The sequence below is a fragment of the Loxodonta africana genome, chromosome 22 (genome assembly GCF_030014295.1).
Source record: "Loxodonta africana isolate mLoxAfr1 chromosome 22, mLoxAfr1.hap2, whole genome shotgun sequence".
NCBI classification, from domain to species: domain Eukaryota; kingdom Metazoa; phylum Chordata; class Mammalia; order Proboscidea; family Elephantidae; genus Loxodonta; species Loxodonta africana.
Genome location: NC_087363.1, coordinates 29,296,789 through 29,324,239, shown reverse-complemented (window position 1 = coordinate 29,324,239; position 27,451 = coordinate 29,296,789). Strand labels below are relative to the sequence as shown.

The 27,451-nt window shown below is 41.7% G+C and overlaps 1 protein-coding gene across 5 annotated transcripts in view; it reads right to left on the bottom strand.

Annotated features, from left to right (window-relative positions):
• The window catches only part of ANO10 (anoctamin 10), a 229,651-nt gene that overhangs the window by 47,115 nt on the left and 155,085 nt on the right, over positions 1 to 27,451 (bottom strand). For all 5 annotated transcript variants that reach the window (XM_003409925.4, XM_010589895.3, XM_023547815.2 and 2 more), the window contains exon 12: positions 16,113 to 16,229. In XM_003409925.4, coding sequence (XP_003409973.3) covers positions 16,113 to 16,229 — 117 coding nt within the window. The remainder of the gene's footprint in view (positions 1 to 16,112; positions 16,230 to 27,451) is intronic.

Below are 27,451 nucleotides of genomic sequence, written 5' to 3'. Positions count from 1 at the left end.
AAGGTAAGCACCATGCTCACCTTGCCTATTGGGTGATTTGCCCCTGGGTACAACAGACCTATATTTGTGAAATGATGTTTTCTGTGAATCTTTCCAGGTGGAGAATTGATTCCAAGAGTTCTGAGTTATAACTTTTCTCTGATAACTCTTGAATAAATGACAGAAGTTCTGATAACCTGGCAAACAGCAGCCAGCATTTTCCTCACTGGCTTCCCTGCAAGAACATTTCTGAAACAGCAGCATGGTGACATCTCTGAAGAAACTGTGGCATGTGTGCACATTGTTCGTATTCTTGAACTGAAAACCAAATGACCTCAACGATTACATCTATAGACTTTGGCAATAGATGTTCTGAACCACTAGTATACTCAAATGTAGCAATGCTGTGAGGAGTTGGTTATAGAAAATCAGACATGCACTAAATACAATATGGCTCAGGTGGTAATCCAGAATTTACTAGAAGCTACATTAAGAATCAAAGTGAAGCACAGCCCATTCTGGTGCCATAGTTAATGTCACTTTTATGTCCACCAATTTTCCTGTAAGAGAAATCTGCCTCCCTATTTTATTTATATCTCTTCAAAAGCAGATCATACTGATTTGAATAACTGTTTGCAGCTAAGGACTAATTTCTTTGAGTCGGAATGCAAACAGGTACTTGATGAAGGCAGGTTAAGTGAGATTTAATCCTCTGGAAGACCAAGAGAGTATTAGGGGAGGAGTGGAGCTCAATTCTGAATAGACACTGTATTTTTCTTTGGTTCTTTGTTCCCTAATCAAGTCAATGGACATGAACTTGAAGTGCCTTGTGGAGCACGCTGGCAGGGGCGCTGCTGCAGGACTCCCGTTTGTGTTGCTTCTCTCCCTGGAGTGGTGCCATCGTCACGGTGCTTAGAGCGGTGGAAATTTTATACGTTGGCTGCAAACAAGCAGATGGTTTCAAGCCTAATGGAGGGCCATTTAAAAATGCCTCACTCTGTATTTTAGGGCTCAGGAGCAACTGCATTGTGGAGTTACTGCTTCCCAGAAAAATTAGTTTCAAGGAGGTCAGCTATGTGCCAACCAACCATTTCTTCCTGAGATTGCCACTGTGCTAAGATGTAATTAACTCACAAGAACTTAATTTTTTTTTTCTTCTCTCTCTCTCTCTCTACAGCTAAATTGTTTGATTTGAGCACACTGGGTCTGTATATACAAAAAAAAAACAAACCCAGTGCCGTCGAGTCAATTCCGACTCATAGTGACCCTACAGCTGTAGACAGGACAGGGCTAAATACCAGCGAGAGGGGAGTCAGTCTGAACACCACAGAGTGCTTTTCTTAACTAACACATCCAAATAATAGGCAACTCCAAACTCTCACAAAATGATATTCGATGGCTTAAATAAGATCCCTGAAGCTAGGGGTGAAAAAATAACCAAGTCCTACAACCAAACATGAATGAAAATCACACCCACTCTGCCCTCCTATAAAGATACTGGCTCTTTACCATGTAACTATCCTCTAACCAAGTATACCTGGCTTGAAAGGGGATCTCGGGGTGATGGTGAGACAAAGCTTTAAAACTGGCAGCAGATCAGAAATGCTGACGCAGTTAGTTTTAAAAGAATGTGGAAAAGGATGCAGCTAGAGAGCACTGCCAAGAGTCGTGGTGGTTTTCCACTGTCCCAGGTAATGAGTGCTGCTGATGGCTTAGCACGGAGTCAACATGCCAGATGGTGGACTGGCTGTTTTTCTTTCTTTCTTTATTGTACTTTAGATGAAGGTTTACAGAACAAACTAGTTTCTCATTAAACAGTACATGTATTATTTTATGACATTGGTTAACAACCCCACGACATGTTCACATTCCCCCTTCTAGGCCTTGGGTTCCCTATTACCAGCTTTCCTGTCCCCTCCTGTCTTCTAGTCCTTGCCCCTGGGCTGGTGTGCCCCTTTAGTCTTGTTTTGTTTTATGGACCTGTCTAATCTTTGGCAGGAAGTTAGACTTGACTTCATTACTGAGCTAAATGGGTGTCTGGGGGCCATACTCTTGGGGTTTCTCCAGTCTCTGTCAAGCCTGGACTGGCTGTTTTTTGAGCATTAACCCACTTCTCTCCTCATCCTACCAAGCTGTTACTGTCCCCATTCTACAGTCAAGGAGACTGAGCCTTAGAGAAGGTGACTCACCCAGGGTCCCCAAGGGCCCACTGTTAATGGCTGCGCTCCAGCACTTCTGAAATGCCTGCTCATCTCTATCGCTGTATCTCTAAACCTCTTGGCATCACTTTTCATTCACAGTTAACAGTATGCTTTTTTGATCAAATGAGAGAAGCCATATTATTGGCACAGTCTTAGCTCTCTGTCTTGTTTAAACAATGAAAAAATATGTGTGCTGTGATCTCAAACAACTACTTTAGTTGAGCAAGAAGATATCTGTACTTGGGAATAAAGCAATCCAGATATGGCAGGAAGCCATTTCTGCCACTCAGAGCTCTCATACTCAACTGTTTCTGGTTTCTTCTAACCTACTTTTCTCTGCCACAGGAAAGAATGGAGAGAAAGCTCTCTCTCCCAGACTGTATTTATTTATTTTTGTTTCCAGTTCAACTTAATATCAGCTTCTTGTTTGCCATCTAGTATGGCAACATCTAAACAGCAGAGGCAGTCCATTTTCTCTGCCACAGAGAACACTGAATTAAATTGGCTGGAGGGCTGAATCCCTAATGGCAGGAACTGAGTTAGATCCATTTTCACCTCACCTACCGCTACCAGGAAAGTAGCCTGCCTATATCCCAGGTCCCCACTGGGATCCGCTGTACTGGGAAGATTCCACTAAGGACAGTGGCTGCAGTATGGGTTACTACACACAGCTGATGAGGACTCGGAGGCCTCCTGACCATGAGAGAGGGCGGCCTTCACGAGTCAAGTCCTCCCCAGCACGGAGCTCTCCAGGCAGGAAGTCTGGCTGAGAGCACAGACCACAGGCCTGTAGCCATTCCAGGGCAGGGTTTGAAACCAAGTGCTTTGAAAACTGGAAAATAGATTCAGCAGAAGAAAAAGGGATGTGCGAAGCTCTGCAAAGGTAAACAGAAGAAAAGCAGACTGATTTGTTAAAAGGAAACGAAGCCAAAAAAAAAAAAAAAGGGGGCTGCAAATAGGAATACAAGCATAGAGAAGGAAGGTTAAAAGGGAGAGGGGCCTTGAGTTAGGATAACATCAAGTTCAAAGAATGGCTACTCTGTGTACTTAGCCCTGATCCTCTTCTTTAAAAGGAGAAAGAAAAAATGGGAATGAGAGATGAAGATGTGGGGGGTGGGGGAGAGGAAAGGAAAACAGCAATTAACACACACACACACAAAGATTATATAGAATACCATACTTGAATCTCAATTCTACCATGTTAAACTAGCAATATTATTCTTATTAAAAGCTCTATGCTCTAATTCATTTCAAAACAACTACTCAGTGATTCTGCCCCCAAAAGAGCAAATACTTACCCTTTCAAGTATGAGCCCAAGAGGAGCTTCCAACAAGAACCCCACCGCATTTTTTGAAGGAAGAACACCACACAGTGATCTGACACCACTGTTCATTTCCAGAAATTCACTTGAAATCCAAATTAGTTTTGGTTGATTAACATTTCAAGACGACCTGCATTTCAAGTCTTTGCTGGATGGCAAATATTCTTAAGGAGTCATTGGGCTGGGAGGGATCTGAGAAGACTGTTCTTTGCCAGAAAGCAGGTAAATCTCTAAGGTAGGTAGTCTCTTCTCTGGAAGATCTCCAAGTATTAAAACATCCATCTCCAAAGATGGAACATTAAAAAGGAGTATTTTAACCTCGAATGGTCAAAAAGTTCTAAGTTATACTCAATTGACAGCTCTGTTATTTACACCCATTTGCTCTATTCAATCTGCATGCAGATGGTGATACGGTGGACAGGCCACAGGCCTAGAGTTGTCAACCTGCATTTGAGTCCACTTGCCTACCCTTTGCGGTTGTTCCTGTCATTAGACTCATTTTACAGAGGATGAAACTGAGGACCAGAGAGGTTTGGTAACTTGCCCAAGGTTACTCAGTTATAATAGTGGAGCGGAGATTCCAGAGAATGTTCTCCCAACTCCAAAAGCCTTCTCTTAACAACCAAGGCATACAAAGCACCCAGCCTGCTCCTGGCACATTTGGGGTGGTCAAAAAGGCCCTCTACTTGATTATGTCCTCAGAAGACCAAAACACTTCATTTAAAGCCAAAACTTTGGTACAAACTGTGAGTAAAAATGCTAATTTCTTAGTCAGTTTCTCTGATTATAATTGTTTAATCACACATAATTTTCATGGAAATGATTTATGGACAGCTAAGCTGGATAAGTTTAAATAACCCAGATCGATACTTTTGAAAATGGTTTTCCACAACATATATTTTAAAAAAAAAGGTAAACTTATTCATCTAATAAGTAAAAAAAAAAAAGCCTGGATTTATTGAGTCTGTATCCAAAGCAATATTTCTCACGTGGAAAAGTAGAACGGGTTGGCGTTGTGTTTTCCAGACATTCGGCAGTTCATTTTCTCTCATGCTTATGACTAAAACCAGACTTGCGAATTAAAAATATGCCTGTCATTTTCTTTTTTCAAGACAATTCAAACAAAAGAGTCTGTGAATCTACCCACACAAACACTGCTTTTAAGCAACTTGAACGAAGAGTTGGAGAGAATCGTGAGATCCATTTATTTTCCAAATAACAAATGGTAAAAAGATTCTTCCCACATTGCTTTGGGAAGAGACCAAGAATTTAAAGTTATAGCCCTGGTAAGACAGTTACCAGGCAGGTAACAATTGCCTGTTGATGCTCTAAAAGAACCACCACAAAAAAAAAAAAAAATTTATGAGGAAAAAGTCATTTGCTTCCCCATCACATTTTTGGAATAGGAAAATACACATTAAATAGATTTCTGAAGAACAGAAAGAAAGAAAAGACGGTGCACTTTTGAATTTCATAATCAATGACATTTTAGCAGGTCTTATGTTCTACTTTTTTCTCACTCACCACTTGTGAGGAGTTCTTAACATAATTTTATCTCATTTACAAATGACATCACCAAGGACATCTGGTTAAATGTACAGAAAACACAAGATAGTCAAAATCCAAAACAAAATCTTATTTCATGGTTACCCTGAGGAACCACTGGATTGAATAATCCAGACCCATCCTCTTAATCCAACCCAGGGTGAGAGATTTAAACAGAGTGATTCATCAACCACTCCAGTAAGGCAAGTACATATAGTTAATAAAACGGATCAAAAGACAAGTTATTTCAAATATCCATCTGGTGTATGTACAAATTAACACATTATTTCTAACAGCAATTAAAAACTCTTCCAGGGTCATTTCCAATTTGCAAAGTATATACCTCAAAAGGAAGGTAAACTCAGTTTTAGAATCTACTGTGTGCCAAGTGGAGCCCTCGTGGCGCAGTGGTTAAGAGTTTGGCTGCTAACCAAACGGTCAGCAGTTCGAATCTACCAGATGCTCCTTGAAAACTCTATGGGGGCAGTTCTACTCTGTCCCATAGGGTCACTATGAGTCAGAATGGACTCAATGGCAACGGGTTTGGTTTTCGGTTTGATGTGCCAAGTGCTATGCTAGGTACTTTTCACACAGTGGTTTTATTTAAAAAAAAAAAAAAAAAATTTATTTTATTTAAAGTAAATTCTACATTTCTCCTTAAGCATGAGGGAAGTAATACAGCAAGGAAGAAAGAACACTGGACTAGCACCCAGATCCTCGACTCAGCTGCACTTTATTTGTCTGACCATGTAAGCTTTCCAAGCCTCAGTTTCCTCATCTATCAAATGCTTTAGTGAGATCTCCCAGGCCTACGCTCATAGGACTGTGCAAGGATTAATTAAAACAACAAATTTGCTAGTGCTCTGCCAACAGTAAAGTTCAATAAAAAGGTAAATTGTAAGCATTTCCTATTTTAGCAAATTACTAGCAATTAAAAATACAAGTTAAAAAAAAACAAGCCTGTGGTTTCCTACACATGGTAAGTACTCAGTGATGGCTTCCTGGAGCCCATTTGCAAATATAACACACAGGATAATTTCAACATCAATGGACTTGAATTTAGTGGTAGAAAAAGGCACAAAAGCTTTGGCCCTAATCACGTTCGTTCGATTATTGATTCACTCATTCAACAGATATTTATTTCTTATTTCTATGTGTCTGAAGTTATCTTGCCTAGGATTCTAGTCTGGAGATCAAAGACAAATGTCTTTGACTTTGATGAAGGCAACAGTACACTTTTTAAAAAAATGTCCTAGCATATTTAGCTTAAAAAAATGCATACATAGAGCGTGGGTATTTGCCCATAAAAGGAAGGTCTATTCTCACACATGTTGGCTGCAAGGTAATTATTAATCTAGTTGAGAATCTAATTTATGGGGCATTTTTTTTTTACTTTATAAATACAGATACATTTTAATAACATATGTGAACATGTTCAAAAGCACATGACCAGCACTTCTACAGCAGAGTACATCTGTGGACTTTCTCCATGGAATAAACCTGTGTGTGCTTCTAGGCCCTTCTATACTGTTTCTGATCTACTGCTACTGTGACTTGGAAAATGCTAAATTGTATTCTCTTTCATGGCCTACTCAGTAGTTTCCACAAACAAAAATAAATCTGGTTCTGAATTGGCCACCATTCTTACATTTAGGGGAAACAATTAAGATATACAAATTTTAAATTTTTGCTTAGGAAACCAGGAGACTGAGGTAAGCTGCAATTCACATAGATCATTTACTAGGACAACAAAAATGATCAGAAGGTTCTCCAGAGCTTCAGTGGAGCATCTTATTTTAATGTCTGGATCCCTTCATGTACCCTAAGGCATTTTTTTTCCTAAGTCTCTTCTCCCAGCGAGAACAGGAAATACAAAGGTGGGGGAGGTGGGAGGAAGAGGCCTTGATCTGCTCCACACATCAGTAATAAGGAGATTACTCCAGAGTCGCAATTTGCTAGCTGTTTTCCTAGTTAGTAATTGCAAAATAGGAACTATTTCAGAATTCCAACTGCTTATTTTATGGTCTTTGGAAGCCAACCTTGTTATTAATGTCAACTACAGTCAGTCTTTCTAGAAAAAAAAAAACAAAGGATTTGAGCTTTATCAAGGCTAGGTATGCGGTCCTTGTTAAGTGCTTGCACATACCCCCTCAAAACGTGTTCTCTTCCCTAGTGATCCCAGAAAGCCATATGACCTGTTTCCATTTTTGCCAAAGTATCTATTTTAAGATTCCTCTTTTTTTGTCCAAGGACATCATTTGTCATTTACTAAATATATTAGGTTCTGAACTCTGTGCGAGTCAACAAACTCAGTTGATTAAGAGGATATTTATTCAGAGTCTACTGGGTGCCAGGCCCTTGCTGGGCGAGGGAACAGAGGAGCAAGTAAGGCATTGCCTGGCCCTCAGGGACCCCACAGCTCATAGGGCAGACCTAAACAGAACTAAGTCCAGCAGGGCAAATGCACAGAAATGGGCACCAGGAAAGGCTTTTTTGAAAAACTATAAACTTTGGCCTACCTGGAGGTAATCAGGCCTATGTGACATGTCATATGTACCACATTGATACCTCACATACCTTCCTCATTAGAGACCTAAATTTGTTCCCTTTTCTGAAACCTTCTCATCTTTTTTGGTGTACAACAAATTCAATTTCAAATACAAAACAGAATTAACTCCTTGTCTGGTGGGTTTTCTACTTTCACAGTCAGTTGTTTTGCCCTGGGCCACTCATCTGGGGGACCCTGGATTATGTAGGAAACCCTAGTGGTATAGTGGTTAAGTGCTATGGCTGCTAAGCAAAAGGGTGGCAGTTCAAAACCACCAGGCACTCTTTGGAAACCCTATGGGGCAGTTCTACTCTGTCCCATATGGTCGCTATGAGTCGGAATGGACTCAACAACAATGGGTTTTTTTGGATTAGGTAGGATTGGGGTTGGTCTCATGAATCAATGTCTGCATTGATGAAGGCTGCAGTAAGCAGTAAGCAGCAAATTATGGAGCAGACGATAAAGAGTTTATACTTCCACAGCTCCTGCCTTCGAGGTCCTTTTAAACTTAGTCAGACAGTCAGAGAGAAGAGAAGGGCTTGCACTCATTGATGGCGGATCCAAGGGCCCTGAGCATTTTAGAATTTTGCTTTACACAATTCTGGAAATAACAACGCTAACCTTACTTCCCTCTGAAAATTAAAACATATTGAGGGGTAAAAGAGAAATGAAAACATCTGTGTCACTCTCCACCATCATACTTGTATGACTCCTAAATAGAAGAAACCCAAATTTGTGACATCTTTAAAAAAAAAAAAAAGTTAAAATTAGTTTTATTGATTCACCTGCAAACTAAACTCATGAAAATGATGATTAAATGTGTGAGTTTGTTCTAACACTGCATATCCATCATGTCTCCTGACAGGAGCTAAAAAGCCCAAAGAGGGCCTGGAGGCACCCTAGGCTGTGCCTCCTCTGCCTTCCTTATTTCATCGCAGCAGATTTATACCCATCCTAGATGGAACTGGCAACTTAAACAATCAAAGAAGGTCTGAGAGGTGCTATGCTGGTTAAGGCGTGGCAGCTCAATGCTCATTTCATTTTCCAGGGGAAGTGTAATGCATGTGCGCAATGCAGTGAATTACTTAATACGGCCCTTCTTGCCAGTCTTTGTGACTCCCACACAATGACTGGGTAGGACTATGCACATAAGGTATGTGGAACTTGTGATGGTTAAGGTTATGTGTCAATTTCTCTAAGCCATGATTTTCAGTGGTTTGGCAATCATGTAATGATATAGTCATCCTCCATTTTGTGGTCTCATGTAATTGTCCTTCATTTTGTAATCTGATGTAATTATCTTCCATTTTGTGAAATGTTGTAAATCCTAGCTCCTATGCCTGTGGTTATGGTCCTATTTGAGAGCGTGCTGTTTGTTATGTTAACGAGGCAGGATTAGGGCAGGATGAATCTTGAGTCAACTCCTTACTAGAGAGTATGAATCAAGTCACCCTTACCCCAGTCACCACCCTTATTCAAGTCATGCATTTACTTGAGTCACACCTTTTAGCTTATAAGAGATGAAAGGGAAGCAAGTGGGGCAGGCGGGGGGGTACCCACTACCACCAAAAAGAAGAGTTAGGAGTGGAGGGCATCCTTTGGATCTGGGATCCATGTGCTGAGAATTTCCTAGACCCAGGAGACAGAGAGCTGTAACACCAGAGACAGCACAAGGTGGAGAGAAGAGGCAGCAGGTGTGACAGAGAACTACAGCAGCAGAACCAGGAGACCAGCACGAGACAGCACAGTGGGCTTCCCAGCCCATGGAGTGAAATGGCTACAAAGGGTGTGCCAACCCATGGAGCAAGAGAGCTGAGCACCTTTGGACAGGAGGCTTACTAGTGGAGCGAGGTGCCCCTGGGTACTTACTGGCAGAGCTAAAGAGATTTGTAATACTTGCCTGAGCAGGTCAGAGGCTGGGCCGAGGGCCAGAGAGGCCTGCCTGCAAGCACAGCTGAGAAGGGGCTATCCTGATTGAAGAACTGTATTCTGAGTAATTTCTGATCCTGAATTGTAACTGGTGGTGCAGTGGTTAAGAGCTATGGCTGCAAACCAAAAGGTCAGCAGTTCAAATCCACCAGCCGCTTGCTGGAAACCCTATGCGGCAATTCTACCCTGTCCTATAGGGTTGCTATGAGTTGGAACTGACTTGACAGCAATGCAGCTTTTTGTTGTTATTCACTTAAAGGAATCACTGTGTCCACAGAGGTCTGGCTGGGACTGTATAGAAAGCCACTGCAGCAGCTGCAGTCCAGGCCATCTCCTACCTGGCCATTCCCAATTCTCTGGTCCCCGATGCCCTTGATGTGCTGTCTTTGCTGAGCTCCCTTGCTGCGATACCTATGCTCTGCTCTGATTCAAACATGTCTCCAGGTCATGACCCCAGTCATTTGTCCTCTAGCTCCCACACTGAACTCCAGGAAAAAGGCAGGCCATCCCTGGACCCCATTTGGGGCCCAGGCAAATGGACCATCCCCTCTCCCATGGACTGTGGCTCTGCCACTAGCCACCATTGGCTTTCTTAGAGGCCAATTCTTTCTTTAGATTCAACATTTCATTATGAACTAGATGTTGGCGGATCAATACATGATCAAGTATTCAATAGTCAAATACTTTAGCATCCTCATTTTATGCTGTGAAACCTTTAACTTTCCATTAAAAATGCTTATATATCTACCATAACTTGAGAGCACAGATGTAGAGAAAGAAAATTTCGGAACCTCTCTGAAAATGGCTTAAAATATACATGTTGTTAGATGGTGTCCAGTAGGACCCTGACTCATGGTGACCCCATGCATAATGGGATGAAATGCTACCAAGTTCTGTGCCGTCCCCATGATCGAATATATACTTACCCCTAGAAAACAAAGAGGTCCCTAGGTGGTGCAAACGGTTTGTGCTCGACTGCTACCTAAAGGTTGGAGGTTCAAACCCACCAAGTGGCATTGTGGAAGGTAGGCCTGGTGGTCTAGGCCTGTTAAGATCACAGTTAAGAAAACCCTATGGCGCATAGTTCTACTCTGTAACACATGGGGTCGCCATGAGTCAGAATCGACCGGACAGCAGCTAACAACAACAACAGCAAAAAAACAAGTGTGGGACCCTGGCCACGGGTCCCACAGCTGATTTGAGGCCCTTTAGGGCTAGCGTTTGCCTTGTGGTATCTTCTTAAAGTCCTGGTTTTGTTCTTTCAACAGATTTCTGAAGCTGTTATCTTTCCCAAAGGCTCTAGGAATTCAGCCTTGGAGATCTTTGGACTCTGTGGGTGAGTGCTCCCTCTCTCTGTGTGCACTGGCTAACGATGTGGTGCCCTTGTGTTCCAGGCCATGCAGTGGTACGACTCCTTTCTGTTTTTAATTGGATCTTTACAATTACTGAGAGTTAAATGAATTAATTTGAAAAGAAACAAAAGGGCACCACCAGGATGATATTTGCTGTCTAGAATTCTTTCTAAAGGTCTCAACCAAATGAAGCCTATAGTAATCATTTGAAAATGCCCTTTGCAAAGCAAACAATTTTATTTTCTCCCGTTTGCCTCTGGCCTGTATATTTAGAAACACCATACTGTTTCCTCAATACTGAAAAAAGAATTGCTTCCAGTACACTCCCTTTCCATGTTCATTCTAGCATACAGTCTCACCCCCCACTTCACAAGCTCAGAGGAATAGCTGGGACCCACAGAGCGCTTCTCCAAATGGGCTTAGGGCTCCTCCATTAGAATCACCTGAAGTGCTAGAAGAAATGTAGATTTCTGGGCCTTGACAGGGGCAGGAATCCAGCCCTTTATTTTACAAAACAAAAAACTAAGGTGCGAAGAAGCTACTTGGCTCCTCCAGGTAACTCAGCTAGTTAGGTAATTCAGCTAGCTAGGTAACTCAGCTAGTTATTCGTGGAACTTGGCCCAGAACAGCTCTTATTGGCCCTCAGCTGACCAGGTTTGGGATCCATCATTGCTGAGGGCTGGGGAGGCAGACCGGTAGGAGAGCAGGAGTGGAGCAACAGCAGACGGCTTTTTAAAATGTAGGTATACAGGCCGTGCCTGAGATTTAAGGGATCTGAATCTTTAGGGAGTGAGGCCCAGGCACATGTATTTTTCAAAAGCTCTACACTTGATTCCGATGCATAGCTCTATTTAAGAACTGTCTGAAGACTTCAGTTTCTCAATCAGGTTTTCTTCATAAAATGGGAATTGCATTGAAAAAGTAACAATTATAAATTAATCATAACAATTATTAATAAGTAATCATTTGTATTGACGAGCCTACTGTCAACTTCTGATCACTTAACAGTTAGAGTCTGGGGATGAGTCAGGCATCAAGGAGATTTATTATTAAATATGTTTTCAATAACTCCATTATGATCTGGGCCCAGGAACTGACCAGGGGATACAGCAGAAGTTCCCTCTGCTTAGGTACAAAGGAATAGCTCAGTGAGTTGAGGCTGTACTTATTTACAAAGCAGATAGTTAAATGTCAGATTAAAGAAAAAAAAAAAATCTGTATCCTAGAAATGACACTAGTTCAGCAAGTAAACCAAGACATGGCCAGTTAATCTGAGTTTTGGAAAAGCACAAAGCCTGCAACCTTTCATGCCTAGGACCATCTGGACTTTCTAGGACTTTCTAGACAGTACGGCTAAACAGGAAGTGTGATGAACAGGCTTGTCTCTGACTGATGGCAACATAAGCTTGGGTAGCCACGGAGCACCATCAGCCACACAGCAAAGCCTTGGGCCACCGAGAGCAAGACAGCAAGAAAGGGGGAGCTGCTATAGGATCTTCTTCCCAACCCTTACCCAGGATCTTCTATTATCAGATTGAGAATTAAAATAATAATGATAATAGAAATAGGTAGAGGAAGGACTGTTTTCTTTGGGTTTGCAGCTAAGGCCCCAAGAAACTCTGGTCACAACACTCATCATTGCCTCCTGCTGTCTGGAGGGGCTACGCTCTTTCCTTTCTACTTCCCTGTTCTCACCCACAAGGCCTTAGCCTCTCCTTTAAATGAAGACAGATACTTTAGAATAGTGTTACAATACTGAATGGGCTGTCAGTTGTCAGCCTGTGGGGTTGTCCTCTAGCCTTGGTGTCACTCTGACATGACTTGAGCCTTACTGAGGGGTTTGCCAGCAAATCCCACTTTGCCTCATATTGCAACTTGATTCCACATTTGACTCTCGGCCTCAGATTTCACATATAAAACACATATTGTGCAAAAATAAATTTTCCTCTAAAAATTTCACCTGACGAATACATTTTTTATTCTTAAAAAAAAAAAAATGTAGAAAGAAGAATGAAGGAGGAAAGAGTGTGTGAAGGATGTGTCTATATGTGTCTGAAAAAGGCACCGGGGAATTTAAGGAAGTATTCAAACCACCTACTTAGACTATGAAGGAAGATGTCAGTCCTCCTTTACTGACATTAATATTAAATACAGAAGAGCATACAGGTGACAAATAGGGAATGGCCTTCCTGACAGAGAACTCCCGTTGGCCTTAAAACAGTAATGTATGTGCATGGTCAGAAAATTCAAACCGCATGTGAAACGGGAAACTGTAGTCCTTCTCAAAGGTAACTCCTGCTCAGGTTTCCTGTGTGCTCTTCCAGGAGAAAAAATGTACATATCAGCATCTATCCATCTCTTTCCCCTTCCTTCCTTCTTTTCTTTAAAATTTGACTCAAAAGGGATCATACTGTTCTATATCTTGCTTTTTCCACTTCATAAGATAGCCAGGGGACATACACACATACACAACACAGACAGATCTTTAAACGCCCCCAAAACAGATTCATAGTATTTTATCATCTAAACATACCATAATTTATTTAACTAGTCCCCTGCTGAGGAATTTAGTTGTCTCCAGATGTTTGCTAAAAAAATGTTTCAAAGAATAGGCTTGGTATACTTTTTTAGATAAAACCATTACCTAGCAACAGTTGCTTTGGGTTACAGGGTAATACAAACTTTGACTCATCTGCATTCTGGAAGCCTGAACCAATTACACTCAGCCAATGGAACACATATAAGAGGGTCCATTTCTCCACAACCAATGAGCACAGGTTATCACAACCAACAGTAGCCAAAGGAATAGGTGAAATGTGGTACTTCCCTGGTGCTTGAATTTACTTTTCTTAATTTTGAGTGAGGTCGAGTATCACTTCATATGTTTTCCCTTGATTAGTGGGCTGTCTTATTTTATGGATTTTTGCAAATATTTCCCCAGCTTGTTCAATTTATCTTTTGAGTTGCCTTTTTTTTTTGTCATATGGAAGTTTTAAGGTTTCACAAATTTTACTTTATATTTTCCTTCATGATTTTTGGGTTTTGTGTCCGACTAGGAAGGCATTTTCCACTGGGAGATCTAAAAAGGCCTTTTTATAGGTCTTTTACAGTATAATTTTTTATATTTAAATCTCTCAGTCTCTTTTGGGAGCAGGAGGTATAAGGAATGAGGTAGGATATACTGCAATAATTTTTCCAAACAGCTGGTTGTCATCAAACTATATAATAAACAACCCTTTTGTTCACTAACATAAAGTGTCACTTTGACCATAAACTAAATTCCCATTTTGATTTGTGTCCATTTATGGACCTGCTGCTTTGTTCCACTGATTTACCCATTTTGTTTCTAGTTCAAAATGTATTTAACTATTATATTATTTAGAACATATTTTAATATGTCAGGGCTAGAATGCCTTCATTTTTCTTCTTTTTCAAGTTTCCTCGCTATTCTCAACTGCTTATTTCTACCTATTCGAATTGGCATTGCATTTTCACAAACCTGAATCTGTTGATCCCAGCAGGGGTTTAAAAATATCGTTCATATAGATTATCCATATTGCTTTCATAAGCTGATAGCTGGGGGTTTTATATTTTTAGTTTCTCTGTAAATGGGAACATCTCTTCAATAATATTTCACAACTAGTGATTATTTTTTGTGAAAGGAAACAAATGATTTTAGATAAAATTTACAACCTGCCTCCTGACTGAATTTTCCTATTTTCTAATAACTTTGATCTTGTGTGTTTTTAGGTACATAATCTTATAATCTTCAAGTAATGATAAATTTGCCTCTCCCGGGTTATTTGCACTTCTTACTGTTTCTCTCGTGTAGTTGCACCGGTTAGTGTCTCCAGAGCAATGCTAAATATCAGTGGTGATAACAGGTTTCCTGACATTGCTCTGGATGCTTTGGGTGTTTCACTGTTAAGCATGATGCTGGGTTTTGGTTTAAGATATGAACACGTTGGCTAGGTCACATGCCAAAAGTGAACTTGCCCTACATCTAGGAACACAGGTGGATTTGGTCTTTTGACCAAGCGTATGACACACACGAGCACAGTTCTCAGACCTGCATTCTCCCTCTTTTCTATAATCTTATCATAAGTACTGTTTGGGGGTAACCCACCTACTCAGGAGCATGTACAGCTCCAATGTGGGGTCTTCCAGTTTGGTGCTGTACCCCTGGGGTCCTCACTTCTATCACAGGGTCGTCTTGGGTGGGTCCCCCTTGCAATTTTTTCTCTCAACTCCCCAAACATAAGAGGAACTATTCCTGTCAACGGTGGTCTGCAGGCCTAAGAGGCTGCATGGGACAGGGTGGTCCCAGACCCAGAGCTTGTCCCCTCAGATGATATCACCTTACTGATTTTCTCTTTGGTTAAGTTCTTATGTATCACTGGAGGGAACTAGCTCTGGGCATCCAGGAATCTACTGTCTTCCTACTCTCACTCTCCTTTAAGCAGAAAATCATCAAACTAGTGAAATTCAAACAAATAAATATAAAAAATCTAAACCAGTTGCTGCTGAGTCAATTCTGATTCATGGCGACCCCATGTGTTACAGAGTAGAGCTGCTCCATAGGGTTTTCAAGGCTGTGACCTTCTAGAAGCAGATCGCCAGACTTTTCTTTCAAGGTGCTTCTGGGTGGGATCAAACCACCAACCTTTTAGCTAGTAGCTGAGCACGTACCCATTTAAACCACCCAGGGACTCTTGGTGAAATCCAGCAGGGCTTTTTAAAATTTTCTCTCTCTCTTTGGTCTCTGGTAAAATGGGGAAGTCACAGGGAAAGGAGTTTCTGTTTTAATGGCCATTTCCACCACTCCTGCCCACACTTGCTTCTTCACTCTCCTCGAGATATTATTCAGAATTCTGTTTCTTCACTTCTGCTCTCATAATGTTTCTATGGAGGGCAGGATTAGGGACTGCGGGGAGCTTCCTCAGGGTGAACGGAGGGGATTCTTAGCGATCTCTGTCTTGTTCTTTTGCAGGATGCTAGCTGCATTCTTTATTTAACATTGCTTTTACATCTTTGTTTAGCTCTTTAAATCTATTTGTTGCTCACATTGGTAGTATTTGGGTTGTGTTCTGCCATCTTAAAAATTATACTTCTCTGTATTTATTGACACTGATAATCTCAAGGCTGAAAGAAATGCCGAGAGTGATTCCTCTGAATTATGATGTTTCCTATCATTTGCTAAGGAAATATATTTATTATTCAGGACAATTTCTCTTACCTGCTGCTTGAGTGCTTCCAAGGACTCAAATTCCAACCTGGCCAGTTTCATCTGGATATGCCGCGGTTTATCAGGTATGGCAAAGGCAAGTATAAACTTTAAAGCCAGAAGTGCATGCTGAAAACAAGAGCGAGTACATGTTGATGTGAGACATCAGACCATGTGTGCAAGGAAACAAATTAGCACCTAAGCAATCTGCAATCCTTCTCGTTAATCTTAGGTCATTTCCAATTATTGGCCTGTGAAGTACCAAAGAACAAACAGGTCCACTGGTTCTATTTAATCCGCCCTGCTGTGGTCCATTCAGTAATTACTGAATTACTTTGCTTTATTCTTTTAAAAAAAAAAAAAATTTTTTTTTTTTTATTCTTTAAAAATCAGTCATTGCCATAAACTGATACCATATACTACTCTTAAATGTTCTACAGAAAAATAAGGCTTATTTCCAAATGGCTGCCAGAAAATCTCTTTTTTAGGCTGCATCTTAATTCCCAGTGTATCTGAGTGCATAATATTTGCAGAGCCACTCCCTTCTCTGCCAGCATCCTCCTCCCTGAGTTGTACCAAATGTACATGTGTCTTAGACAGCAGGAGCATTTTGAATCCTCCGCGTCCCCAGCGGTACCTGGTGCCGTTTCTTTCAGGAAATGATAATCGATCAATACTGATTGGTTGATTGAGGTGCATCATCTTATGCTGCTGACTCTATACGATAGGGTGGGTACACAGAAATGTAGAGCATATCCTTTTCATTAGAGCATGAAAAACTTAAAACCTGGCTATTACATTTTCCTTCTACACCAGCATCATAAAGAAGTTCCGTCAATATGAGATTTCTAATTATGCTTCTTTCTCTTCAGAACTGAAATAAAACCCAAACCCAAACCCGTTGCCATCCTGAAATAAGGCAATGGTGTCGCTTCCGTTGGTCACCCTGCTCTTCAGATGCACAGCCCCAACCTACTGATGCATCATCTTGTGATTCAGGATCACACACACACACAGAAATCTTAACAATTAAAAGAATGAAGTTGCCTCTTTGATGGTGGCATGAATTACTAAGTATTAAAAGCTGTGAAATAATTTTTAAAAGGAACATATAATTGAAAGGCATTAAGAAAGTCAATGGAGGAGATGCAACACCCTCTAAAAAATGTTGCATGGAATTGCTGGCCAAAAAAGAAAACAGCTGAAAACATTTAAATGGAATCCTTACTGTAATATTTTCAAAAGGAGGATGAAGGATAAATAACAAATGAATTTCTCCCAGGAGAAGTATGAAATAGTGAAGGAAATCAGCATCATGGCAGGATAAGTACTAATTAAATCAGAGGACTTGAAAATAGGCAGAACCCCAGGGCAGGGCAGGCACTGTCTATTATTAACAAGAGATCTGGAGTGGACCAGGGACAGGCTGCCTTCACTTAAATGTGGCTGCTGTGACCAAAGAAGACACTTGAAAATACTGATTAGGGGCCTATAGTAAGAAAATGTGTAGATAACACAGCATGGATCAGATGACATCATATGCAAGCAATTCTGGCCTAACTGAGCTGAATTAACAAGGAACCTGGATAAAATCCAAATAATTCAGAAAAAGCTTATACTCTGCCATTATTTCACTCCATTAAAGTCCTGAAATATACATTTATCTAACACTTAACCTCTTCAGTGGAAATATTACGACAATAAATAAATAAGTAGAGAAAAAGAAATCTATCTTTTTCAGCATACGTGAGGCCTCAAGTTGCTGGAGCCCCGCCATGACCAAGTCACTGTTCCCTTCCCATCTCGCCTAACAAATCTGTACTATTTCATCTTTCGCAGAGCCTGGATGGGATTAGTGAGAAAAAAGACTCTGGTGAGGAAGGACATGCCTCCCTGGATGTAGTGCGCTTGGAAAATGTGTGAATTCCCCAGTCAGAACCGGATGTTGTGTGACTGAGTAAGGCTGCCACAGACCTTGGTGCTCGTGGTTTCCATATGGTGTGCATGTTCATAAAACCTTAAATAAACTGAAAAAATTGGTATTGACTAGGCAATATTAATCAAAATAGGAGGCCACTGACATCACCTCAGTATCCACTGAAGTGATATACACAAAACGAGGAGCAGCTGGTGGAAGAATTCATCTGTGTGGGGCTGTAGGCTTTCAGGTGTCTGCACAGCATCTATGCAGAGTCTCTCAGTAGGCAGTTAGAGAGGTCGTAAGCTCATGAGAGAGACGGGCTGGAGACAGAGATTTTTGAGTCACTGTTGTATGTATAAAAGTGGCAAATAAAGCCATGGGAATGGATGAGATGCCAGTAAGAGAAAAGAGGAGGTGAGGCAAGAAGAGGCCATAGGCTCGAAGGAGAGGAATAGAAACACACGCATGATGGCAGAAGGAGAGGGGCCTGCAAAGAAGCTTGAGAAGAAGCAGGGAGGGGTGGGCAGACTCCAGGAGAGTCTGGAGTTACAGAAGCGAAGGGAAAAGTGAGGAGTGTGTCATGGTGGGTGTTGCAAGGTCAAGTACATGAAGCCTGAAGAGAGCCATTTGGATTTAACCACCAGGAGGCTTCTGGTGACCTTAGTGGGAGTGGTTTCAGCTGAGTGGTGGTCACAGAAACTAGCCCACAGTGGGCTGAGAAGTGACTGAGAAGCAAGGCTGGAGAAAGCAGCTGCAGAGAGCAAGTCCAGAAAGTTGGCTGGTAGGAAAGGTCAGAGATGAAGTTGCAGCTGGAGGGACACTGGGTTAGCCTGGTGTTTGATTATTTTAAAGATGTAAGACTTGAATAGGCTGAAGTGCTTTGGGGAAAGAACCAGGAAAATGGGAAAAGGTGAAGAAGGTCTAAGGTACAGAGCCAGGCCACTGTGCAAGACAGGGGCTTGGTCATCAACCAGTGATATTGTCACTGTAAAGGGGGAGACAGCTGACCACAGGAAACAAAAGCATTTGGGGGCACCAATTTGAGGCTGAGGAGAAGAATTTTAAAAGAAAAGATATTTACTTTTCAGAATACGTGTGATGGCTTAATTACTTTTGTGTGGCCTTTCTGGCCAGGGTCTTGTAACTCCTACCCAGGTGATTGTGTAATAGGGTAACTGTGGCCTACCAAGAGGACTTGTCAGTTTTGCCTTAAAAGAGAGCCAATTCAGAGCAAAGGGGAGAGCCTACCACCACCAAAGAAGTAGAAACCCACAGGAGACGGTGCAGTGGGCTTTCAGGCTCATAAAGCGAGAAAGCTCAGTACTTTTGGGCAGAGACTGAGGGCCAGGGAGAAGTCTACACTTGACCCACAAATTTGGGACTTGCCAGCCTCTACAACCGCATGAACCATTTCCCCTATATGGCTCCTGAGTTCTGTGAGATGTCGCAGGGAATTAGGGAACCCAAAGTCAGGAGGGAGAGTACTGAGGCAAGAAGGAGTAGTTGATGTTAGAGATGATGGAGTGGTACAGCAGCTTGGAAGTTAGACATTTGGGGCATCTTTAATTTCCGCCTCATAGGAACCAGCTTTGTGCTGATCCTTATAAAAGAAATTATTCATTTAACATGCAATTTGATACTTAAAATAAGCAAGGACACAAGAGAACTACATATAAAGTTCTCATTTCTCTTTAGAGATTTACTCTCAACCATCATTAAGTACCTTTTCCTCAAAACTGATATTTAATAATCCTCAACAGGAAAAAACAAAACAAAACAAAAAGGCCAACTTTATTAATGGGAAGAAAATATAAAACACATCTTCACAGTGGTTTTCTTTGGATGGGGACATTCTAGGCAATTTCTTTATTTTTAATCTTTAATGGACATGTGTTACTTTTATATGGAAAAAAACTTACGTAAAACAGAAGAATACAGGGATCCTCACTTGACAAATGAATCGCACGCGCCTGGCTAGGCTAACCCTGCCTGGTCACTCCTGCCCATTTGCTCAGTAAACAGACCCAAACCAAACAACATGTAGCTCAGAGAATCTGGAGCCAGGAATGAAAGAAGCTGGGGAAAACAGCCACTCAGTACTCATTCATTCTACATATACCTAGAGAGTACCAATGCATGGTCCGACTGCTTAGATGGCAGTCTTCTCCCATCACTTCCTTATCTCTCAAAATCTTCTATCACACTGATCTGTGTTTCCCATTTTACTCTGCTACACTCCCAGAGGAAACGATGGTGGTGGAGTGGTTAGGAGCTATGGCTGCTAACCAAAAGGTTCAAATCCACCAGGCGCTCCTTGGAAACTGTATGGGGGCAGTACTACTCTGTCTTATAGGGTCGCTATAAGTCAGAATCAACTCAAAGGCAAAAGGGTTTTTTTTTTTACACTCCCAGAAGTTCCTCCATATAACTGGTTTGCTTGGTTTAACACACAGCATCTTTAGAAAGTGACAATACCCCTGACAGGGCTAAGCAGCAACGACCATTTACAGATACCTGCTAAAGAATGAAACCTGCCTGCTCTTTCCCTCCACAACCTGAATACTTGGGAGTGGGGTGGGGAAGACACCACCAAACAAAACAAACCCCACCGTCACTGAGTGGATTCCAACTCACAGCAACCCTATAGGACAGAGTAGAATTGCCCCATAGGGTTTCCAAGGCTGTAAATCTTTACTGGAGCAGACTGCCACATCTTTCTCCCGGGGACGGATAGTGGATTTGAACCACCGACCTTTCAGTTAGCAGCCAAGTGCTTTAACCACCATCGCACCAGGGCTCCTTGAGGATACCACAGGGAGAAATATAAGCAGCTTCAGTAGCAGGGCGCCTGCCAGGCTTTGAGAAAAGAGGGCTAACTAGAAGCAGAAGGGAACCAGCGTTGTACCACTGATGAGGAAAGGATAAATTAGACCCCACCCCCCCTTCCTACTTGTTTCTTTTACACAGGATCCAGAAGTCAAGTTGAATGCCTGGATGGATGAAATCAGATTTTGTGGTCTAGCCTGGAAACCTAAGAACATTATAGCACCAAGTCCAAAAGATCAGCTTTGTGAATCTTATTTATATTTTCCATACAGCCAATCTGTTACAAGGCTGAGAACTGTTTTTATACTAACTGATCTGAGGAGGGGGAGGGGGGACTGTAAAAAGCATTTTAGCTACTTTGACTTGTTTACATCAATAAAAGACAACCTAAGATAAAACAAGAATTTGCTCAAATTTGAAGAAAAGCACACTCAAAATGAATAGTTTGGTGGAAATAGCCTGTCTATAAACAAAGGAGACATTTTATGGGCCATGATTATGATTCTTCACCAACAATCTTTCTTTAAATAAAATTCACAAAATTCTATCCAAAAAAAAAAAAAAAAAGAAAGGAAAGGAGGAAACAAGCACTGGAGGACAGGTGGGGAGATGGGCAGAAGTTTAAAACTATTAAATACAAAGAAGTTGCCTCCCTACAGCAACATGCTTCAAGTAATGATTATAGGGTGTCTTGGCTGGGAAAGGAAAAAAGAACAGGACCCAAGAAAATGATCACTTGGAAGCTAACGTTTTCCAGAGCCAGAGGTAAAGTACTGCCTGCCCTGCCATCAGCGCGTTGCTCACCTTTGGTCACTGCGGGGCTGCCAAACCCTTGGGGGGGGGTCTCGTGCCAGGCGCACAAAGGGCACCAAACCATTTTATTTTGCAAAAACTAGAAAATGCATGATATGATCAGCAGTAGCAGCTGTGTTTTGTAGCAGTGTGTCCCTAACCTTGTCTCTTCTGAAATAGAAGATGAAAATTACAATTGAGTTCTTGGAATTCTGAAAAGCTAATTCGATTTCTACCATGGTGTGTCTGCTGTGTTACCTCTTTTCCTTCAGAGCCCAGGCACTACTGAACAAAAGAAGCTCCTTTAAAAAGCTTCCTCTGCTGATTACCAGACAACTTACATACCAAATGCCAGTTAATAAGAAATGATTAATGGAGCCGAGATTTAAAAAAAAAAAAAAAAAAAAATCATGGAAAACCTCAGGGGGTTTCTAGTTTAAGATGACAGACCAAGCATGTATATCTACTTCTTCCACTTCCCAAGGGTCCCCTGAAATGACAGAAATATATATCCTAAATGGAACGTGACTAGAGAATAAGAGAAGTTGCCACAAGCTCTACAGGTAGAACCGGCAGAGAGCAGCTCAAGTCCCCAGAGTGGAAGGCAGGTCCTCCCAGAGAGGCACCTCAAAGATGTGCCAGTCTCAGACTGATCCCCACAAAAGGGCAAGATTGGGCCAGGGAGTCATTACCAGAGTGAAGGCATTAAAGAACAGCCTTCGGAACACTCTTCCACATCACCTGGTAACAGAGTGGCTGCAGGTGATATTCTTGCACTAAAGCCAAAGATCTGCCCTTTAAAGGAAGTGTGTGATCTGCTGAGAGAACTGCTCATGTGGGGCTGCTAGGCTCTGGAGAGAAGCCAAGCCAAGACCAAGGTCATGCCAGACTCCCAACTAAAAAGTTGGAGGCCATCCCAACAAACCATCCACAAAAAGCCAAACAAGGAAGGGCACTGCTGCCTAGGGTGGCCGGCACTCAAGTTCTTCAGACTCAGAGTTAGGCTAGTCAAGTCTCTGGTGACCAGTCTGTTCCCTGCCCCTGAACCTTCAGGGACTCTCCAAACATAGAATCTCCCACCCAAGGATGAGACCTTCTGCGGAACAAACATGAACAGTGGCAAAGGAAAGTCAGGCAGTGCCTGTTTTCATCAACCCAGCTCTTCATCCACAAATAAGAACCAGTTATCAGAGTGCCACACAGTTGTGGACAACCAACACAGTGGCCAAGATGAACAGAGTAACTAGAGACAGCAAAAAACCAGATATTTTGGGAGCACGTAACAGCTCAAACTTTACTGCCTATATATGATATATGAAAAAGAAAATTACTTAAGGAGGTACTCCAGGAAAGTGAAAAAGGAATCTAAGAGGATATACGGGGAAAAAAAGAAACAGTAGCATCTGACCATGACCCAGGGGAAGCTAGAAAGAAAAAAAAAAAGATAACCCTTTGGACTTGAATGTTTAGAAGATTTTCTTTTAAAAGACAAAGTGCAAATCCCAAGATTGTTTTCGTCTCCTCAGGTTCAATAGCACTGTGTGGTTAAACAGTATATAATATTTATAATGTTATATATGTTCATTCTTATTTTTATAATCAACTGAGAGACAAATCATAGATAATTATAATATAATTTCCAATGTAGAAATAATAAAAGACCCAACAAAAATGGAAAGATGGAAAAGGAGTGGAAGGCAAAGGAAGATTAAGCACGTTAACAGTCTCACCCTGAAAGAGAGGATGCAATACTACACAAAGCTGACAAATCGAGAAACAGATGTTTTAAGTGAACTCTTAAAAGTCATAAAGGCAACCTCTAAAATAATTTATAAAATAATATTACAATAAAAATTGGGGAAGGTAAGGTGGGAGATAACGTAAGTGTGCTAAATAATTTCTTTCATAGCACTAAGACAACATATTGTCTAAGTTGATAAGTCAAAAAAAGGAAGTATATGACTTACGAAGATGACTACTGGGGGAACCCAAACCAGAAACTTTTAGCAGTGATTGCTTCTGGGGAATGGAAAGAGGGTTGCAGAGGGAGACTTCCACTGCTTACTTTACAAACCATTTTGATTTTGTAATACTTTCCCCATATGCATGCATTACTTCTCTAAAGAACACAAGACAAAAAGGTAGATTCTCTTAGTCTAAAGCAGAGGTCGGCAAACTTCTTCTTAAATGGCCAGACAGTAAATATTTTCGGCTTTGCAGTCTCTATCACAACTACTCAGGTCTGCCATTCACTGTAGCATGAAAGCAGCCAGATGACACCGACACAAACGAGTGAAGCTGCGTGCCAATACGACTTTATTAATCAAAATAGGTGACAGAAGGATTTGGTCCTTTGACCTTAGTTTGTCGTTCTTTGGTATAGAGTATGTTGTTGTTTTAGTTGCCGTCGATTCGATCCTGACTCCTGACCCGACGTGTGCATAGTAGAACTGCTCCATAGTGATCTGCTTCCAAAAGGTTACAGCCTTGAGTTTGTGACCTTTCGGAAGCAGATCGCTAGGCCTGTCTTCTGAGGTGCCTCTGGGTGGGTTTGAGCTGCCAAGCTTTCGGTTAGCAGTGGAGCACTTAACCGTTTATACCACCCAAGGACATAGAGAGTATACAGAAAGCCTGAAAACTCTCACTAATCATTTAATCAAGTAATTAATTCCCATGCATATTTGTTTGAAGATGGAAAAAGCATCACAAAATTTGTCTTTGTAACAGCAACGCAATGAATGGGATTTTTTCTGAAGCTGCAAAGGAGGCTTGTCACACAGTGTGGATACCACCCTGCCCCGAGAAGATGCAGGGAGGGCAGGGCAGCACCTGTGATACAAGCCCATCAGGCTCCCCACCAAGTCCCCTCCTGTGCACGGAGGGTGCACACGGAGAAAGAGAGGGCATCATCACCATCCCAAGGAGCCTGCCCTCTGACCCATCCACGTGGGCTATTTCCCAAGATCAGTCAAGTGAAGGAGTTGTCAGGTGTAAAGAATTAATGGAAAACTGAAATCTAAAAGAAGTGTACAAGGGAAAAAAGCAATGGGAAAATGATAGGAAAGTCAATTAAAACAATGAAAGAGGTAAAAGTTAACTCCTCGTTATTATTTAAAAATATGGAAAGCTTTTACCTCCCGGAGGCTCTGGTGGCGTAGTGCTCAAGTGCTACGGCTGCTAACCAAAAGGTTGGCAGTTTGAATCCACCAAGTGCTCCTTGGAAACTCTATGGGGCAGTTCTACTCTGTCCTATAGGGTCGCTGTGAGTCAGAATCGACTTGACGGCAGTGGGTTTGGTTTTTTTGGTCCCACCACTTAACACAACAGTGGTTTGGGAAAAATAAATGCCATTTAGACCAAATGAATAGAAGGAAAGAATTTAAAGGGGTACAAATAAGTTAAACTGAATGCCTCATGAGCTCTTCCCTTTTTAAATATAATCCCCATTGTGGTGACTTGCTAACAGAAGAGGCTCATTATTGGTGAAGGTCACCAAGTGAGGGGACTGCCATTTGTCACTGGGGTGAGAAAGATGCCTTTCAAAGCTTTGGCAGCCCCTGCTTCCTTGAAGAAACACACCTTACATGACTTTAAATAGCTTTACACATGTAAAGCTTGTGTTCTTCCATTCACAGCCACATTTCATGCACAAAGCTGTCTCTGGGCCTGATTTGATGGTAGTAAGAGAAAGTAAAATCTGTAGGAGGGCTGTGTTTTATTTCGAGCTTGTTTTGTGTTTTCCACAATTATTTTGATCACTTGACAAGTAAAAAACCAAGCAACGCTTAATAACTGTCTGCTCAGAAATGTTCTCTTACTTAGGCCTGGAAGCAAACCCTGATTCTGGTTTCATTTTACTATATACTTATTTTATTTACTTTAATTGGACCATCAAGTGAGAACTTAAATCATGCTGGAGAAACACACATTTGTAACCCCTAAATCATTAGTTACAGAGGCTGGACGTGGGGCATTTCAGAGGCACCTCAGAGTGCTAGGCTCTACAACCTTGTGAGGAGGACAGAGAATCAGCCGCGGGATGTCTGGTCTGTTAGTGACAGAGCAGATCCGAGACCCCTGACTCTGCCTGACACAACTGTGGAGAAGAGGGAGGGGTTCAGGAGACTCCAGATGGTACAGCATTGTAGGAAGTATAATCGCTGTTCCTTTGAGGTGCAATCCAGGGTGAACTGAACTGCCCCTTACCTCTTGGCCTCCCAAAACACTGTTTATATACATGGGCAGAGTTGAACATTGGAAGAATCTTTGAAGTTAAAAAAAAAAAAAAAGTTTTGAAAGTGCAATGGCAAAAGTAAATCCTAAGCCACGGATGCAGGAGGGGAAGAAGACAAAAAACAAACAAACAAACCAAACCCACTGCCATCAAGTCGGTTCCAACTCACGGCGACCCTACAGAACAGAGTAGAACTGCCCCACAGAGTTCCCAAGGAGAGCCTGGAGGATTTAAACTGCCGACCTCTTGGTTAGCAGCACAGCACTTAACCACTGTGTCACCAGGGTTTCCGAGCTCTTCCCATATTGCTATGGTAATGGCAGGATTCATTTACAGGCTTGTGGCACGTATGTGACCTGAGGCTATCTCCCCAGGATGGCTCTCTGCTCAGTGACTTTGCCTCCTTCCCTTTAAGTTTTTTGTTTTATCTCTAGTTTTTTGTTTTTGTTTTAATTTAGATACTGTGAACATGGGAATAATTTGTTTCACATAGAACTAAATGAGTTGATAACATTAGTAGTATTTAGTAACACTTCATAGAGTCCTAACTGTGAGGTAGAGATGCCTGGCATTTCTTTGATACTACTGGGCAAAAGCTTTGCTCTGTCTCCTTGGCTCTAAGAACCTACTTTGGGTGTGCCTGAATTTTTGAAGGCCCCATCTGAACTTGACCCCCTGAAATATGCTCCCATTCAGAGACTGCTGCCTCTGTCCCAGCTCTGCCAGGCTTCCCTGAGGTTCGTATTTCTGTTCCCTCCCCCAGGGAATCATCTTCCTTTATCCTACCATGCTGCACCATTACCATGTAGCTCAATCAACCATACAGAGAAGGAAGCAGAGGCTAGGATTTTCCATGTAAAGGCAACCTGATGAATAGGGATGTTCTGTTGCCATGTGAGAAAAGAAGATTTTAGAGCTGACAGATTCTTGGTGGACCTCTAAACCACACCAGTGGCATCAGCTGATTAACTGAGTGACAAGACAGAAAGATCCTAAATCTAATCTGCAGAGAAAAAAACGTCCGAGAGACAGGGGCAACAGACTTCTGCCTACTCCACTTTTCATTGGCACTATTGTTGACCATATAACTGATGTATGTTTAGTTACTGAAACATTCTGCTTCATATACTTCCTTCAAGTATGATTTAGCATATTTACAACTGAGCACATGCTTCAATTTACTATTTCTGTAACTGACAACAAATTTATTCAAAAGCAAACAAAATCTCCTCAAAAAAGACTTACAAGCACTTCCAGTTTCAGCTCTGACATGTGAAGAGATTAGAAGTTGTCACTCCTGTCAATACAACTAGAAAATCTACAACTTTTCTTGGACCTATCAGAGAGCTAAGAGCAAACTACCACCCCAAAATCTAAAGAAACAGGTACATCCAGAGGAATACAGCAACCAAGATCTGCTTAGCTGGAAGAGAAGCCACTGGAGCCATAAACTAGTAAGAAAACTTAAAATGATAATTCTGATGAACTGCTGCTAGCTGAGTACGGACTAGTGTGAGTGAGAAATTCCTAAAGGCTGCAGTTTTAGCAGAGAAGGTCATACACTTTCATAGGCTTTCC